The 19,876-nt window shown below is 41.6% G+C and overlaps 1 protein-coding gene across 4 annotated transcripts in view; it reads left to right on the forward strand.

The window, feature by feature from the left end:
* Window positions 1-6,430: 6,430 nt before the first annotated feature.
* CACNB2 (calcium voltage-gated channel auxiliary subunit beta 2) overlaps window positions 6,431-19,876 on the forward strand; it is a 318,482-nt gene continuing 305,036 nt past the window's right edge. The window contains exons 1-2 of one of the 4 annotated variants that reach the window (XM_016213276.2): window positions 6,431-6,622; window positions 14,908-15,000. In XM_016213276.2, the coding sequence (XP_016068762.2) occupies window positions 6,503-6,622; window positions 14,908-15,000 (213 nt within the window). In that variant the 5' untranslated portion in view covers window positions 6,431-6,502. Of the gene's footprint in view, window positions 6,623-6,800; window positions 7,015-14,907; window positions 15,001-19,876 lie in introns of those variants that run through there. The other 3 variants (XM_016213278.2, XM_016213277.2, XM_016213279.2) reach the window with 3 other exon arrangements.

Consider the following 19,876-nt stretch of genomic DNA (forward strand, 5'->3'; position numbering starts at 1 on the left):
AAATAAACTAAAAATGAAAAGCAGAAAAATATCTGGAAAGTGTCCCATGTATTTAGGATTGTAAAATCTCACATCCACATAACCCATGGATTAAATAGAAAATCATAAAAAAAAGTAGAAAATATTTTGAATTACATGAAAAGAAAAATACAAGTCAAAATTTGTGTATGCAACTAAACAGGTACTTAAAAGAAAAATTTATAGTATCAAGTGTTTATATTAGAACAGAAGTAAAATATGGAAACAATGATCTGAACTTCCACCTCAAGAAACTAGGGGGAAAAAAGAGAAAAAAAAAACAACCTAAGTAAACAGAAAGAAGGAAATAATATATATAAGAGCATGTTAAAAGTTTTTTAAAAAGAAAACAGAAAAATAATTAAGAAAATCAATGACACTTAAAGCAGGCTTGTTGAGATCAATAAAATTGGTGAACCCCTAGCCAGACTCATGAAGAGAAAAAAGAAAGAATGCACAAATTATTAATATCAGGAACAAAAAGGTAAATGTCACTATAGAACCTATAGATGTTCAAAGGATAGTAAGAATATACTAATAATATCTTTATGCCAATAAAACTGACAGCTAAGGTGAAATGGACAAATTCTTTGAAAAACATGATCAAGGCTTAAGAAATAACCTAAATAGCCCCAGAACAATTAAAGAAATTGAATTAATAATTAAAAGCTTTGTCATAAAAAAAAAAATCCAGATCTAGAAGTGAATTCTTCCAAATATTTTGAAAGAAGCATTACTAATTCTATATGAGCTCTTCCAGAAAATAGAACAGGGGGAAACAGTTCCCCGCACTGGTCTCAAGTTCTGAGGCCAGCATTCCTCTGACATATAAACCAAGGTAAGGTAAATTACACCTTAAGAAAGTTCATTTTAGAAGGAAAAAAAAATTGTGTAATGAAATGATCACTAGGTTTGATTGTCTTTGGTATCATTTCTCAGAAAAGTCTGAAGTAACAGAAGCTTACACCATATAAATGCTTTTTCTGCCTCACTTAAAAGAAGTCTGCAAGCAGGCAGGCCACCCAGAGCTGGTATGGTGGCTTTATGGTGCCATCAATGACCAAGGTGTCTTTTTTACTGCTCGTCCAACTTCATCATGTGGCTTTTATGAGGCTTCATTTTCTAAAATGTCCACTCATGGTTTAGCTAATACATCCACAATCTGGTCAGCAGGAAGGAAGGCCGCGGGGGGGGATAAAAGCATTTCTCTCCCTTCTACAGGTACTTCCCAGAAGTTCTTCACACCCTTCTTACGCTCTGCAGAACGTAGGCGCCCAGCTGCATGGGGCTGCGAGAGGGAAAGGGCAGCTAGTCTTTCATTCCAGGTATCAGTGTCCCAGGCTAAACCAGGTTCGGTGAAAAGGAGCTATGGGCAACTAGGACTCTCAGCTACAAATAAGCTGACAGCTTGGACTGTTTCAGTTCAGACCTGCTTCTTGATAAAGCAGGTCTCACTTTATAGTGTCATGACTTGTGTGTGTGTGTGTGTGGGGGGGGGGGGGGTACTTTCCATAAAAAAAGTTAAGACTGTTTGGAAAAACAAGGAATGAGAGGCCAAAGGCTTTGCTTACAAATGGGACATTTCTATCAACACATAAGTTGGGGCCATAGGAGAGCAAAATTAGAGTAAGTTGGATATTTTTCATTAGTCGTCTGCCCACCCCCTCACCTTCCAACTCTACTTTTAAACTGTACTGAATTTCTTCACCTCCCATCTTTGTATTTCCTGTTCTTTTTGCCTAGAACATTTTTCCTAATAAATTTTCTTCTGAAGTATTTTGCATTTATATTCATCATACTTTGTCTGTGTCTTGCCTGCTCTATAAGTACAGAAGCCATACCTTGTTCAATGCTATTATCCCTATTGCCCTGGATTACAGCAGGTGAGCAAATACACACACACACACACACACACAATGCCAGCAATAAATAACATTTGTGCTATCCATAGCTATTGGGGAGCTCAACCCTACTTCTAGTTAATATATTATTGTAGTCATCACAGCATACAAGCAAAAGAAATAATGTAACTCTGTTTTTCCAACCAAAACCCAGTCTTCACCTGTGCGGCAGAGCCCTTTGAAGTACATCAGACAGACAGCTGTGTTGAATTGAAAATGAGTCTTCAGGTTGGGGGTCTCAAAGATGCGTGGTTAAGTCCTGCCACTTGTCAGCTCTTCAGGCTTGGTTAAATCAGTCTCTGCGAGCTGTTCTTCAAAGCCCACTCACCATGTCTTCTTAAGGCACATTACTCGGTTATATTTCTCAGCCTGTCTTGCAGGTTTTTCATGTGACAAGGGTCTAGCCAATAAAATATAAGTGGAAGAGATGTATGCCTCCTCCAAACTTGGCCAACAAAAACATGCAATGTCTTTTTTTCCTCTTTTGACAAACCCAGATAGGAACAACCATGGTGACATTGGGAGCCACATTTTGGAGATGCCAGTCACTTGAGACTTGGTTTCTAAACTTTAGCATGAAACAGAGTCCCTTCTGATGGTGAATGACCCCAGGATCAAGGGAATACATTTCTTGGTCTCTGATCCACTAAATATTACGGTTTATTTGTTACAGCATTTGGACTTATCCTAACAGAGGGAATAGTAATATCTACTTTAGAGATGAGACAATGTATTTAAATCCTTAACATAAAGCCTGGCACCTTGTATATAAACAAAAGCACCAGTTATTATAGTTATAATAGGGTTTGGATGAGAGATAATTAACACGTGAATGTGCTTTAAAAAGTAAAAAGTGCTCTACAATATCATATATTACAGAGTTCTGACTCCTGGGTAGTTATAAGAACTCATGAAATCTTGTTTCTATGAAGCCTTTTCTTTGGAAGTGAAATTAAGCTTTCCCTGATCACTTGCACATTTCACTTGTAATCTTTACTACACATATGCACACACAAAACCCTCTTACACTGGATTTGCTTGCATCTTTATATGCTTTTAAATACCAATTGGTAATTTAGGCCATTCATTTTATAGTGTAAGTATACAAAAGACAAATGTGTAACTTAATGGAATGCTACCAAGTTAGGCCACTGGCCAATACAGGTATATCCTTATGAAAATGCTAGTAATAATGGCAGAGATCCAGAACTGCAAATGAGGTGAAAGATGATTTACTAAGTAAAATGAAAAATCACACATGGTGTAAATCTGTCCTAAAGAGCTCTTACTCCAAGCTTTTAAACATAGTCACAAATCCACAAGCAAGAGAAGAGTAAAGTAATTATAATCACTGTTTCTTCCACTTACAGGGAACAAAAAAAAAAAAAACAACCCACCCAACTCTTAAACTTCTGGCTTCCTTGGCCAGTGTTTCTTACCAGCCCCTGTTCTCATTTCAAAGCATTAGTAATGCCCAGAATATGTCTGTCCATTACGACTAATGAGCACACTGAAGTTCACAGACAGCTTGAACAAATTAGTCATCTGCATTTGAATGCCTCTGCTGACGACTGTAGGTCTATAATTGCATTGCTGGAGTGTATCTGCATAACTTTTAATGTTGAAAAGAATTAGGCTTTACTTATCAAATTTTAGCTGTCATCTGTGGCTTTTAAAAACTGCACAAGTCAAGGTATGCTAAAAACAAAACTAACCATGATAGAAAGCATCCTTGATAAATTTCTCAAGCCTTTTGCCCTCTATATTTCTTCTGACATTGTTCCCTTGTTTTAGGTAGCGCTAACATAATGTTACTTTTTATTTGAAATCTTTTGCAAGCCAGCCTGGCCTCTGAATGGGTACATTATAGTATGTTAATGTTCAATATGTGCTAATTAAATTAACACAGGTTATAAAGAAGGAATTAATATAATGCTCTCATGCCAGTAAGGATTAGGTAAATGTCTTTGTATGTTAAAACTTGCAAAGCTGCATGCTATATTTTAAGACACATCAAGACAGGTCATTCATTCATTCACTCACTCATTCATTCATTCATTCATTCATTCATTCATTCATTCATGCCACAAGTGTTTTCTTCCTCCATGGTACCTAAAGGTCAGATACCATGCTCAGTGCTGGGGGTACTAAGATGACTAAGACACAACTGCCATCCCCAAGGAACTCTGTCTACTGGCAGAAACAAAAACAAGGAGTTCAGTGTCATAAATTATATGAAAATGAATATAAAATACATCACCTTCGAACATTTAATTCACACTTCACTTTTCCTTTGGCTATATGTATAAGCATTATGAAAACTGATTTTCAAGGTTGTTTTGAAACTTTGTGGCATCTTTTAAAGCCTGATGAAAGATAAAATTCTACTTCCCAAATGGCCATCATTGAAAGTGAATGCACAGATAGTTAAGTATACTATGTGAAATCTCACAAATGTCAAGGGAAAACACTAAGTTTTATCGAGCCTGGTGTTTTTTAAAACCATGTTAGAATTTACCCTTCACCAAGTTTGTATTAACTAATCCATTCACCGAGTTTGCATTAGTGGGTTTCTAAGTGCTCATTGACTAGACTTAAGCTCCAAGTCTCCTGGTCTTCGTTGTCTGTGCTCCTCCAGTGGCACATGATGGAAGCTTGATGTATGTTTACTGAATGAATGCTGAAAGCACTCAGGGCAACTTGCCAGATTCTGAATGTGTGCTGCTGAACCAGCCTGCCTCCTGCCCAGACAGAGCTTATAGTCTAATCTAGAACTGGGGGTAACGTTGTCCCTGTGACTTAAACACTCTCTCAAGAAAACTGAACAGTTTCATCAAATGAACAGACCAAGAAGAACACTGTCAGCAGACCATGGAGATAAAATACATTACATACAACTCCAAAACTTTCAACACAATTTACCACTTTCATACATACAAACATGCACACACACACACACACACACACACACACAAGCACTGCTGATTGTTATAACTTTTTTTTTTTTTTTTTTAACAAATCTTAGCCAGGGTTTTGGGGAGGCTCCCAGACACGGTTTACAAAGCAGAGCATGCCCCCTCCTTGCAGGCTGGCCACCTATCCAAATCCTAACCAACAGCCTCCCAGATGCCCAGTCTGCTGCTTTTCAAAATGTTACTTTATGACTATTATTGCTCATATTATTATAAACCGATTGGTCAGTGCTTCTAGTTGACATTCAGTAAAATTTAAATAAAAACGACAATCTTAACAGCAAAGACGAGGGAATCAATGACACTTTGGATATGCCTAAATCTTTAACCATACCAAGGCCCATTCTTTAAGCCTGACTCAAACCAGGGTATGATAGAGATAGGTTTAAAATATGTTTCTTTCGAGAACAAGTACTGTGTACTATAATAATTTATGCCGCAGCAACAGGTAAAGGAGAGTTGAAGCCTCTTGCAATAAGTTTCTCTATGCCTATTTCAGCATACAAAACTGTACCGGTGCAAAACAATGCCGGCACCTAGAAAACTTGTGCTACAGAGAGTTCCACGGTAGTAAAAGTTGTTGCAATAAGAGGCATCCTCTAAGGGAAAAATAAGTGTCTTATTAGAAAATCTGAACGGCATACTCGGAATGAAACATTCTTGCTATGGCCACTACCAAGAGCTCAGGATTTTAAGGAAGTGCTCATCTGTCCAAAACGTGATATTAAGACTTCTCAACTCTACAGAAAAAGTCCAGTTCTGTACATCAGCAGTGCAGTTTTGCAAAGATGAAAAGAAACGGGGGTCATAAAGGAAAAACTTGGGACTCCGGCTTGCAAGCGGTCGCCCGGGCCCTCCCGGACTCGGCCGGCTGCGGCTGGGGGGCGCGATCCGCAGGGCAGCAGCCCCGGGGTTTTCCTGCCTCCCATTCCTGCCGTCACCCAGCACCTCCAGCTGCTGGCCCGGTGATGTCCTTTGTGGACATTTGCTCTCTGGGGCCACCCGAGGCCTTCACAGGTTTCCGACCTTCCCTTTAGGAACCGAGCCTCCGGACCCCTGGAGGGACCTGTTCCCGCCCGCGGGCCCCCGGGGTCCCCGCGAGGTGGTCGGGGAGCCGAGGGAGGCGAGCTCGGCCGTCCGAGAAAGGCGGCCCCCGGGTGCCAGGCCTCGCTTTCGCGGCTTTGAAAAGTTTCCAGCGCGCGTGCCACGGCGGCGCGCAGCGGCCGAGCCGGCCCCACGCGGCCCGCGCCTCCCGCGGGGAACTTTCCTGCCCGCCGGCCGCCGTGTCACTCTCGCTTTCCGACGCGCCTCCCCCTGGGCTCGCGCCCCGCCAGCGCCCTCCCTCTTGGCGAGGACGGTCCCCGCGCCGCCGCGCCGCGCTCGCTCTGCCCGGCCCGGCCGAATGGCGGAGGGGCCCCTCTCCCCGGCCACCCCGCAGCCCCCGCGCGCGCCGCTCTCCCGCATGGCCCGGCCCCGGCCCGCGCCCTGATTGCCGGCGAGCGAGCGCGGCGCCGAGCCCCGGGCGGCGCGGCGCGGAGCGGAGCGGGGCGGGGAGGGAGGAGGGGACCCGCCGCGAGCGGCCGGAGGCTGCTTGGAGCCGACTTTTCGCCAATGGTCCAAAGCGACATGTCCAAGTCGCCTCCCACAGCGGCGGCCGCGGTGGCGCAGGAGCTCCAGATGGACCTGCTGGAGAGCGCGGCGTCCGCGGGGGCGCAGGGAGCGGCCGCACAGGTAGCGCCGGCGCCGCGCCCTCTCCTTTCTTTGTGAGCCGCGGGGGCGCAGCCCTCCGCCTGGCCCGCGCCCCTCCCGGGATCCCTCGCCTCGCCTCGCCTCGCCCTCCTGCGTGGGTCTCCTCCGCCACCCCCTCCTCCCCTCCCTCGCGCTTTGCCACCCGCTCTCCTCTCCTGGCGCGGCTGACCCGACCCCTGGTCGCCTTGCCCCGGCTCTTCTCCGGCTTCCATTTTCCTTTGCTTACGAAAAACCGGTGGGAAGGGGCGGGGGTGACCTCCCGGCCTCCCGAGGCAGCCCCCCGAGCGGAGCGGGTTCCGCCCTCCTCGCCCCTTCCCCGGAGAGGCACATGGAGAGACATGAACCAGGCGAGCGGACTGGACCTGCTCAAGATCGTGAGTCCGGGGGCGCGGGAGGGGCTCCGCCGGCCGCGGCTCGCGCTCCCACGCCGACCCTTCCGGACGCGCTCCGAGCCGGGGTGGGCGCGGGGAGCAGGTGATGCGGGGGGGGGGGGGGGGCGGCTCCCGGCTCCCGGCTCCCGGCTCCCGGCTCCCGGCTCCGGGCAGCAGCCTCGACGCCGCCCGCGCCCGGGGCACGGCTCTGCCCCGACCGCTCAGCGCCCCTCCCCGACGGCCCGGCTGTGCCTAGACCCCTCGCTCCTTCCGTTGAAGCCGAGAGCGAGCCGGGGAAGTGAAAGTTTTTATTTTTCCACCCCCACCCCCAGCGTTAGCTATTTCAGAGGGCTCCAGGACCCCCTTTTTCTCCGATGGGTATTACTGGTTTCTGGGGAAATTCCTGTTTGCTGCTGCTGCTGTGAAATAGGAGATGTCAGTTGTAGGCGTTGGGCACCGAGACGGTGGCTTTTACGTAAGGCTCTGGCAGGTATGGTGTGGGTTACAGACACCTCCAGGTCTCAGCGGCGAGGGCTCTCAACTTTTATCCCAGCAGGAAAACGACTTAAGGCTCCTAGCTGTGGGCTGGTTGGCGTGCAGAGTGGGGACATGGAGCTAACCGCTTGCATGAATATCTCGCCTCAGCCAGAGGACCTGAATTCTTTCTTCTAGACTCTCGATTTTATCTTGTCACTTACCAGGTTAGATGAGAATGAGACGTGTTCTCAGAGACCTTCCAGGATGGAGGTCCTGAATATTGATAGAGGAAAGAACTTTCAGACCTTGTTTCTCTTTGATCTTCCTTCAAGGATTTTTTTTTTTTTTTTTTTAAGTTTTTATTCTTATGATAAAAATAGAGTTCCTGAATTTCTGAAGATCAAAGTTAGGGCTGACAGAAAGCATGACTGCATTCAGATAAGAGACACTCATTTATTTAGTGGTTTATATAGTTAAACAAAAAGTAAAAAAGTCAGTCAACAAATATTTATTGTACAGCTGCAATGTGGAAATAATTCAGATGTGAATTTCTGCCTTCAAAAGAACGGACATTCTGTTAGCTGCAAGCATGACAGATGTGTGACAAGTATGGCATGGGACTATAAGAAAAGCCTGAGTCTTATGTCGTTTTCCAGCAGTAAAGATCACAAATACTCTATTTGGAGCAACCTGCAAGGACTTCATAGAAGAGGTGGCGTTTGAGAAGAGACTTAATGGTAGGGAGCTAACTAATACAGGAAGCAAAGTCACAGAAGTTAGAAGTCTTAAAGCAGACATTTCTAATGCCTAGTTTGAAAAGAGTGTGGAAAGTTACAGATTGGGCATACTTAGGCATGAGACTGACAAGGCAATTCGAGCCCAGATCTTAGAGGCTTTGAAACCTGCAGTGTATTAAACAATAAAGAACCACGAATGGGATTCAGTGAAGGAGTGAAGTAATAGCTCATTCTAAAGAGTCACCTGGGAAGGTTCTGGAAGATAATTTGGAGCCTGAGGAGTCCAGAGGTGGAGCTACCCGAAGGGAGATTGATGGAACAGTTTGGACAAGAGGTAATAGGCCTAAGCTAAAGAGAGAGAAAAGATGATGGATATGACAGGTCTATGCAAGAGACATTGCAAAGACTCAATCCGGAGTAACTGGCAAGCAATTGCATAGCTACGTGAGGGAGAGGAGAAAGGGAGGAGAGGATATTATAAGCAGGTAAGAGGTATAAATATTCAGCTTCACCAGCATCCATCTCCTTGCTTTCTCTACCTTCCAAAAATGAAAGCAATTTTCCTTGAATTGTGTTCGTAGCACATCCATTACTTGAGGGAAACACTGCCTTGTTTATTTTCTATCTAATAAATCATGGCATTGCAGCGCTGGGAACACTTGGCAAAGGCATCTATCTCTTCCATCTCTGGGCAGGCCAGAAGTAAAACTGACTGAGGAAGGGAGCTGTCTCAGGAGCAACCTCCTTTATGTGACACCAAGTAATCGTAATTCTACTTAGAAACAGAATTTTCTTTGGCAAATGGTACCTCTAAGCCATCGTTGTTTTTACGAATCCTTTCTATTTCACCTCTGGATTAAATTGCAAATTCTGTATGAACAAAGCAAAAGGTGTAGATTCACAGATTCTGCTTGTTTTTTATGTCAATAATCCTACTTGGGGAGGGGGCACCTTCATACATTCCAACCCCTCCCCTCCAGCACACTGTCATAAACAAAATGGATATATTACTTACACGAGAAGCAAGTGGCAGTCTCACTGCAAGTTCTTGAAAGTTCTGATATAAGCAAACTGCATCACATTTTAGGGAACCTATTGCAGTTTCACTGCAAACTTGGCCACAGCCTACCTTCAGAATCAAAGTGCTAATTTAGGACTCTCTCCAAAGCTGCAAAACCTGTGCTGTCCACTACAGTGGCCACTAGCCACATGTGGCTTCTGAGCACTTGACATGTGTTTCTCCTGAACCGAGAAGTGCTATAAATGTAAAATACACACCAGACTTCACAGACTTGATATAAAATAAGGACTATTCAACCTCTTGTTATCAATTTTTATATTGATTACGTGTTACAATGATATTTTGTATATATTGAATTAAATGAAATACATTATAATTAATTTCACTTGTTGCCATTTACCTTTTTAATGTGGCTGTTAGAAACTGTCAGCTACCTACGTGGCATGTATTATATTTCTGTTGGACAGCATTGTTCTACAGTATGGCACTGGTAATTCTCTGAGGAGTTGAATAAATCACCTGTGAAGGCTGGGTGGGTGGGCAGTAGGTAAAAAGGGATTGAGAAGAGGTTGGTGACGGAGCAGGAAGTAGACGAGAAACCAGAGTAGTATCTCAGCACTTCAGGCCTCAGAGAGATTGTAGCAGGCACCTCCAGTCACACCTGAAAATGAACAGACAGTCACCAGAGGGCCTGTTTGTTTTGCTCCTAGCAACAGAACCCAGCTGGTTCCACCCCAGCCGAGTTTGCCAGATGCTTTTCAAGCATGTTGTAGTAATACGGCCCGGTAGTGGCCACATCCTGAATCTGCAGCAAGGAGCTTTATCTTAAAAGTGCAGCAGCCATTCTCCCGTGGCTCTCGAACCAGGTCAATACCATTTTCCAGAAACATCCCGAGGTCGGAGGTATAACAGCCTTTTGCAGCCTCCGAACATAATAGTCATGGGTCCTCTGTTCTATGTTTTGCTGAAACCTTCACTCCTAACCCCAGCCATTTTTCTCTTGAATGGCATTTTTGTTCTGTCGCATGAGCGAGATTTAAAAGCATGCTGATCAGACTTTGTGAGTGTGTTTTAAAATACGAAATATAATATCTGGCTATTTGAGTGATTTCAGGTTTAGTTGATCTTGTAGTTTCGTGTGTTTCTTTTTGTCTTTCTTTTTGTGTAAAGACTTAGTTTATCTGTTGCTACATTTAAATTTTTTGAATTAGACAGTATGTAGCTTGGTCCTTTCAAGAAAGACTGAGCAAAATATGTTAACCCTGTAGGGGGTGATGTCGCTCTTTAATTTTGTGACTGTGGGACATATCTATGTCCTGCAAATAGTATACTTACTTTCACAATTACAGGGAGTTAAAATTAATTATGACACCACTTCAGGTCACTGGGTCTTGTCTTAAGAGTTCTCTCCAAGCCTGGCTGGAGGTAGACTGTGACTAGGGCAAGGTTGGCCCCTGGCCTTCTCCCGCACTCCTTGCTCCCGCGTTTCCCCACTAGGCGTTTCTCTGCTTCCTGACTTGGTCCCTCTGCCCTTCTCTACCTGCCAGACCCCTGAAAAGAGCTCTATTTATGCTGCCTCTTAATTCCTTTCTGCCTTTGTGTAAACTGATCCATATAGAAAACATCTTATAGTTCCCTCTTTCTAGGGAGTTAAACTTCTGTCCTAGTAAAGGATCTGACAGCCTCGCTAAGCTATTGGTAAATGAGATTTCATGTCTGATTCCTCTATGGATAGTTTTGGCTTCGTTTGCTTTGGACCTTAAGATGAGGAAAGTCCTCAGTTCAAAAGGATAAATATCAAAGAACACAAATTGAGAGGGATAAAACTAATTTTAGGCATCAGCATTATGCTATGGGGAGCAGTCTGGAGGTAGGAGAACTGTTGCTATGTCCATCAATCACAGAAGGGACATCATTCTCGAGGCTGAAGTCTCCACTTAACAGGCAACTTCTACGGTTAACTACTACTGTCTACTTCAGTCATACAGAAATTTGCTTTCAATTACCTGTAGAAATGTAAACATGTAGTTGCTGATTTTGAGACTACAGTTCAGTTTTAAAAGTTATTTGGTATCAACAAAGACATTCATTTACACAGTGAATGTTGGATATCTTTTTAATACATCATTTATGTGTTGGTGGAATTCTTTTTTTTTTTAAGTTTCTGAAATCTTAGCTTGGTTGATATTTTAGGAGAAGTAAAGGAATTTAAATATACAGGTTTTTTCCCTTTTTGCTGTGGTGACAGTTTGTTTTTATTGAGCTGCATATAGCTAATAAGCAATGAGTGGAAATTGTTGACTTTTTGGATTGTGTTCCAAGAAGGTCTTAGGGGTCTACATGTGTCAGGGAGCGTGTTATGGGTTACACTTTGCACTCTGGCCAAACCCCTTTCTTCTTTCCCTTTTACTTCTTGAAACCTGGGTGACTCTGATTGTTAACTGTTTCTTATATCAGGTGTTCACATATTTCGCACTGCTAAGAAATATTAAAAAAAAACATTGTTCATAAAAGTAGATACATTTGAAATAGCACCTTACCTAAGAAAACTATACTTTTTTCCTGTCTTCTTCTGTTTGGGGAGCTTGGCCTTTACTTTTTTTATTTTATTTTGAATTCCTTCAGATATAACACTCTAATCCTTATTTTCAAAGATTTAGAGTAACTAAAAACACTGGTCATTCCAGCAAGATGGACTTAATTTTAAATATGCATTGGATTAAAGGAAACTTCATTTTTTAATGGTAGTATAAATTTTCACTAACATTTAAAAAGTATGTAAAAATGGACTATTGAACCATGTCAATACCAGAAACATTCACTTATATTCCAGATGATGCTTTAATTCCTTTTCTGGATCCTGATATTGTTATAAAAAATGACTAGTCACTGAGTAGTCACTCTACAGTTAAAAATACAAAGGAGACTCTAGAAGAGAAATTACTGCTGAAAATAGTAGAAGAGCAAAACAGAGGTATAATTAAGTATGTTTATTTTGGCCTTTAACAAATATGATCTATAATGAATAGGAATTTGCTATAACACTGTTAAGGCATGAACAAGCTAGTAATTTGAATAAATCATCTTTCATAAATTTAAGTCATTGAAGGATGATATATTTTTCTAAAAACTATCACCAGCTTGCAAGCGATTCGGTGTACCATAGCTTTTTTTTTTTAGTGTGCAAACTGTATCTTCGTACGAAGGAAATCTGTGATAATCCAATGTAAATACATTATGTGGGCAGCTAAATACACCTGAAATAATGTTTATGAGCAGTATTCCCAGGGGCCTAGAAAAGTTAATGTGATGTTTTAAAATACATTTGATTTCTTGCAGAGAACGGCAGCCTCCCCTGTGACTGAATGTCTTAAATGCCGTGTGGTTCTCACAGTGCCTGTTGTGCAGTTGTGAGGGGCCGTGAAAAAGCTTACACACCAAAGCAGCTGACTAGTAAAATGTAGTTATCACGAGAAGTCTGAAACATAAGTCAACAGAATTGCAGAGACGCTCTTTTCACCCATTTCAACATGTTACTGGAAAGGCCACATGATAATGGGATGAGATTATATTTTATTTTAGTTCTCAAAGATAATTTATGCTGCTCATGAAGACAAATAATATATATTCGCCCTCCCACTCCAAAAAACATGTTAGGTCCCAAAATGCTTTCCAGGTCAGAAGTGTTTTTCCATATGGAATAATGTACATTTTTTAATTTTAAGGAAATTTTCGTACTTTATTTTAGCGTCCTTAGGCCTTGGAGGACACTTCTGTCCAAACCTTTACATAATAATTGGAAAAGGAAGAACGTTGTTGAAAGAATGTTATTTTTCAACAGTTTACTGAGTAATGTTTACACAAGCAAGAAGAATAAGCTGTTAAGTGAGGAGAACCTTGTATACTACATTATGAAAGCCCAGCCTAGATGATCTTTCCTTTTATGAAGTTGAGAGTTAATTAAATGCCATGGAAACACATTTGTATTATATAAATCCCTGAGATACTTGGAAGAGAAGAAATACATTTAAGAAAAATTTTTGCTTTAAGATTATACCACCCTCTTGCTGATTGCAAATGCATCTAAATTACTCATAACACAAATGTTTGTACTGTAATGGATTTCAGCTTGCCTAAGTGCTATGTATATTATGGTTTGTATTTCCATTTTAATGAAAACCATATGAATATGTAAAATATAACAAAGCAGCATTTTCAAGACCTGAACATGGTGATTTTGAAAAAGTAAATTTTGTAAATTTTGATGATCTAATGAAGTCTCTGTGAGCATAATCATTCTAAGCATATATTTTAGCCCAGTTTCCCTGTACCCTTCCAGCCCTAATGTGGATATCATTTTTTTCATATATTATATTAAGTCCTTACCATGTGCCAGGTATTATACTAAATGCTATAAAGTATTTTATTTTATTTAATATTTAAAATAACTCTGTGAGGTAAGTATTACTGTCCCCATTTTAAGGATGAGAAGACTGATGCTTGGACAGGTTAGAAAATGTGTTGTGTTCAAGGTCTGCTATAGTGGGATCCCAACCTATGTGCATGCAACCATAAAGCTCAGTGATGAGCAACTTTTCACTTATATCTTAATGTTCAATATTCAAAATAACTTTATCTGTGATGAGTTATTTTTCATTTATATTTTAATGTTCAGTGTTCACAGTAACTTTATCTGTGCCTAGAATTAAACATTGACGTATAGTTTATTCTTGGTGCTCTCAGTGTAAACTGTAGATAGAGTAGTAAAGGCAAGGTCATTTGTATATGTCTGTATTTGGTCCAATCCTGTTATTGAAACAAATTGTCTTACCTTTAATGTTCTGTTCTTAAATGCTTACTCTTTCATTATTATTTCATAAAATTTATTTTCTTGCCTTCTCAGGAAAATCATTAAATAATTGAAAAGCAACATTTTCACATCGCATTCAAACATTACAACCATGGGCCAGAACATTTTACAAAGAATTTTAATTTCATGTGATTCACTAGCACTTATATAGCTATTTCAGTAGCTACATTCAGATTGCTTTCAAAGCAATCTCTATAACCATACAGTAGTGTGAGGAACTAGCACCGTGCTTCATTCGTGTTTCGCCTAGACTTACATAGATACATTTGATAAATTTTAAGGCCATCTGAATTCATATTGCAGAATGTTTTTCAGCCACCACATACAATTCTTGCAAGTACCACTCCAATAAATGAGTCCCTGTGGAATTACAAATTAAACCACGAAAAGAGGCAAAAAAATGGGCGCTCATCACCCCTGGACAGCAACGTTTCATTGTGCACGAATCTATTGCTTGCATGCTCTCTGAGAGTTGCCTTTCCTCTCACCTTACTGCTGCTGCCCCAGTCCCTCCTGCACTTAAATACTTACCTTTAAAGGCGTTATCTTTAGTGGGTTTTGCCTCTTGACAACAAACAGGCAAACAGCATAAATTGTTTTTAATTCCCCAGTTATTAAAGGCTTTGTCTAGAAATTTTTCTTCCCTGGACACTCAGTGATTTGTGATTTCTCCAGTAAATATCTTTTCAATAGCTCCTACGTGATGTTTTGGTCTTTGACATTTTCTAGAGGTAGGTGTAGGTTCCTGTGAGAGGGTCTAACAATAATCTCATTTTTTTCTCTTTTTTTAGTCATATGGAAAAGGAGCTAGAAGGAAAAACAGATTTAAAGGATCCGATGGGAGCACGTCATCTGACACTACCTCAAATAGTTTTGTTCGTCAGGTAAGGGAGCTCTTAAATTCATGATTTGGAGAATTACATTTAAATGAATGTTGTTTTCTTTAAGGCTGGTTTTATATCACCATCCTTAAGATTTGTATAGTATGATTGTATTTACTTTTAGTTGAAGTGAAAACTGTGCTGTTTTTGTCACAATTAAAATGTTTAAATTTTAAGTGGGACACTACACTCTTTCCTGCAAGTTGGGGAGAGACAAATGTAAAATTCCGTACAAAAGGATCCCTCCTTAACAGAATGAGTGACTTCTTAGTAGAAAGGATTGCAAGTTTTGGAGGTTTTTTCCGGGACGGGGCAGGCAGTGGGCATCCATGTCACCACCTGTGAAGCTGGGATCTGGTATTTCTCTAGGTTGAGTTGTCTTCTGCGTCCCACTTGGCATTGGTATTGTAAAAGAGAAACTTGTTCTTGGTCTTGAAATGGTTGAGGCTACTGAGGTTAAGTAGAGCATGAGATATCGTTGTGACATGATTTAAACTTCCCTTGGAGTATAGCCTTTATTTCAGATAAACATGTGGTGTAGTCTTGCTTAGCAGTTTGGAACTGTCCCCTGAACAAGGAGTGCCAAGATTCTTAACTTATAAACACTCATATATATATATATATATGGTAACAGAAAGGACTTTAACTACCAGAGGAAGGACATAGGCAACCAGGCCTCTGAGGGTAATAGGTTACGTGTGAAGGCTAAAGTCTCACCAAGTATAGGTGAGCGTCTCTTCATTTACCACTGCTCAGTGGAGAGAAAACTGAGGAGGGTTCTAAAAAGAACCTGCTTTCTGGACTGGAAGACCACCAGTTTCCGGTTGGTATGCTCATAAATAATCTCTTGTTAGTGACAGATGGCTCCCCAAACAGTGGTTGTCAACTGGAAAAGCTGTTCTGTTTCTTTTGGAAAGACAGCCACCTCCCCCTAGAGCAGGGGTGGGGAACGTCTGGCCCGCGGGCCTTCTACGGCCCATGAAATCATTTGGTGTGGCCCTGCCAAGGCAACCACAGGTAGGATTCGAAATTCTATAAATCCAGGAGCTCTTTTCCTAACTAATCTTTAAGTTGATAATTTTGTATGGCCCATGAATGATGTTATAAATATGCAAATGCCCTTGGCAGAGAAAGGTTCCCCGCCCCTGCAGTGCTTCCCGTGTCCCTTCCCCGAGCTTCTCCCCCATGTGGTTAGCAGCCATTGAGCTTACACTTGTTCCCCTGCTGTATCCGTGGGGCTTTTATGCTTGGCTGGTTGCTGCCTCCTTACGCTTTCAGACACAGACAGAGGATGACCCCCTCTTCGGCCACCAAGTTCCCACTTTGCAACAGCTGGTACACCAAAGGTATGTCTGAATGATTTACAGGCAGCAGGCAAAGTTCTGGTTCTGCTCCACGCCAGTTGGGAATTATTTCAGTCTTTGAAAAAGAGTTGGTTAAGAAGGAGTAGAGCTTGTTTTTGCTAGAAAACATTTAGAAAGAAAAAGGGAGTTGAAGCCAAGCGAGGCCCAGCCCTGGAGCGATGTTCCAGGGGGGCTGGGAAGGGGGTCAGAGGAGCTGAAGGTGTGCGCGTTGGCCCCATGTCATTGTCGGCAGAATCCACATTGGGGCCTGAGAACGAGAGAAGGGCCTTGGGAGATGGTGACTTAGCTTAGGTGAGTCTGTTAAAGGAAAGTTACCTAAAATCTTTTCCATTTCAAGCATCCATATTTATTCTGCCCCTGGGGCAAAGAGATTGAACCTGGAGAGCTAGAATACACAACCCTGAGTCACCATCTCAGGACTGAACGTCAGAGGACCTGAAGCAGAAACACATAAGCCTCTTAGGACGTGTAGTAGCTGCAGCAAAGCCACACAGAATGACAAGCAGCTTGTCAAAATCGCGTGGAAAGAAAAACTGGTATGTTTCAAGGGAGCAAGATATTGTAAATAGGAATTAGCAGTATAGAGCTCAGTATTGCTCATTTTAGCTCTGTAAAAATGTCATTTGAAGGCAGTTGCCGTGCCCCATTTTCCAGTTGTCTCTTTGGCTATGAATTCCCCTTTCAAGGAGTAATTCGAAAGGCTGGAAGCGTCTGCCACACTGCGGATAAATGAACTGGAATGTGTTTTCCTCATAACTTCCTTTTGACGCTGAGTTCTGGGTGATGTACGTGAGATTCTGTGCTTGAAACAATTATAACTGGTAAAGAGAGCTGTTAAGCTAATGTAAATTTAGATATATATTGCCAAAACATATGTGAGCAAGTAAGAAGACAAAACCAAACAAAAACAAAAAGAAAACACAAAAAACAATTATCCTAAAGGCCTGTCTCTTTGATTCTCAGAATGGGGTGCTTGCCTTGGCATGAATTTGGGGTAATGGTGACACGGGCGTTGGGAACCCTAAGTGCCATCTTGCTTCTATCACAGAAGGAAAACCAGTGTCTCTGGCTGAGTTCAGCACTGTATTTTACTTTGGTCATTGAATCTCTGCTCTGCTAAAACGGCATTCATATTTTGCTACTGTTTCAAAATAGGCAAAAGCTACCACGACCTAGCTAAATATTTCATAGATTATGGTTTCATCAGAGTATTTGCAGAAATGCACCGTAGGGAATACCAAGAAGCATGTGGTAGATGAAAGAATTCGAAAGAAACCCTTTTCAGTGTTTTCTTTTTGTCATAAGTAGATGTTCTGTCAAACTAGTGATTTGTGTCAGTAAACAGGCTCACCTCCGAGATATTGCGGGTTCGGGCCCAGACCACTCCAGTAACGCAAGTTGTAATCTTTTTGCTGGTGGAGGATTTTGCCTTTTATATGCAAGAAACACAACATCTGTGAGGTGCAGCAGAGTGAAACACAATGAAAAGAGGTGTGCCTGTACTATTTTCACCCCTGTTCCAAACCACCCGGCTAAGGACGACTCGTAGACAGATTCCCACCAGTGCTTTCAGGGTGAACGCATACAAAATTAGTCTTCTTTTAACTTTCTTTTGTATAAGAAGATGAGGTTGTCTTTAGCATTGTAAATTTTCCCTTGGTCTCATGATTTAAAAACAAGCCAAAAGAAAAAACACACAAAACAAAAAAAGCTCAGCATCATTCCTTTACTTCTTTCATCAGAAGTTGCGTCACCATCCAGCATACTCTGCCACTCTTATTGGCAATCAGAATTGGAAGAGTATTTATTTTTTCCTTCCTCCCACGCAAGTCAAAGAAACACACTCTTTTTTGAATCCTTAAAATCTTTTTTTTTTTTTTTTTTTTTCACTTGGACACGAACTCAGGTCTGAATCCCCTGCAGCACTGTGCTGGTTGGTTTTGAAGTCCAATTGAGGCTGCTGTGGGCCATGAACTGTCTTCTGTTGTGAGTCTGGATAAAGTTAGGCACACAGTCAGCATCCAGGTTTACCTGAGGCCCTTTTATAAATGGTTTTTCAGCTTATTAGGACTTTGCTTTGTAAATAGACATTTTAACTTTAAGTTATTCAGGGGCAGAAAGTGTTAAGCATGACTTCTAGGCACCCTAGGTAGAAGATTATTGTTCAAATAAGTTATGTACTAAAAGCTATTTAATGCATAGGCTATGGCTATGATGGAATTATTATTGAGATAACTAAGATATTGAGGTTGTCTTGGATCCTTATATGTAGACTCTGTACTCTGGCTCTGTGCTGTGAACAGATACATCAATAAGAGAACTTCATTTATCATCATAATAAACCTAGAAAAGCTACCATTCTTAAAATCCTTTGCATTTAATTCCTTGCATAAGTTTATGGTCTATTAAGATAATTAAGTTTTCATATAACTAAGCTCTTTCCCCCTACTTCATTAAAAAAGAAAGAAAAAGAAAGAAAAGAATTCCTGACGTCTGTTGTCTGGAAGTAGGTAAGGAGAGAAGGAGGGGAACTAGCAGTTTATTTTAGCACCAAAACCTAACCAAGTAAATTGATTTACTGGACAAAAAATTGGTGGACAGGAGAAACAAGGCCTGCCTGGCACTGAAGGTTAGAACATGCGTGCTGTTCTTTTGGAGACATTGTGCAAGAACTGCTAACTGTATAAATTCTTTGATGCTGCCAAGGTCAGGGAAAACTATGTACATCTGTAAATAAGTACTGGTAATCAAAGTTAAAGCAGCTTGTTGGGGCTGGAAAGGGGGTGTTTGCAACTGTTTAATAAGTCCAGTTGGATCTCTTGTCTCGTCTCTTTTTCTCGTTTTTTTCCTTTTCTTAAAGTTTCTTCATTTTCTTTAAGACATGTGTTCTTCCTGCCTGCATTTATGTACCTGGCAGTATTCCTAAGATGAACACCAAATGCTAACGACCAGTTTGCTTTATTTTGATAATTCTACAGCTTGGCAACTTTCATTCAGAGTCTGCTGTCATCTGAGGGCTACTCTATGCTCTGCCATATATGGCCAGGATGCACAAGCTGTTTCCCTGGATGGTTTTTATGGGTCACCCTGTTGTGCCACCGGTGTCTTTTGCATAGAAAGTTGAGCCTTAGGAATGAACAACTCTTTGGGGAATTTTCAAGTGCCATTATTTTGGGGTATTCACAGGGATCTACTCTGCAACTGATCTGGATATTTTGCTCACCAACATATGTTGTGGTTGTAATGCAGTAATCCTGTAGCTTCTGAGGGCTTCCAGAATACAGATCGAGATGACAGAATGGAATGAACCAAATATTTAACAGAAGGTTGCATGACACTTTCAGAACATAGTATTCTAAACAAATTCCGTCGTTTTCCAGTACCATGTTCTTGGTGCTGCTTTTTTGAACCTTTTATTAGTTCAATTTGGCTTTAAATACAAATGATTAATCACATAGACGCACAGTCTATTTTTTAGTTTTGTTTTGCAGAGACAGATTAAACTGCGATAATGA

This window comes from Miniopterus natalensis, chromosome 1, assembly GCF_054644295.1.
Source record: "Miniopterus natalensis isolate mMinNat1 chromosome 1, mMinNat1.hap1, whole genome shotgun sequence".
In the NCBI taxonomy this organism is placed as follows: Eukaryota; Metazoa; Chordata; class Mammalia; order Chiroptera; family Miniopteridae; genus Miniopterus; species Miniopterus natalensis.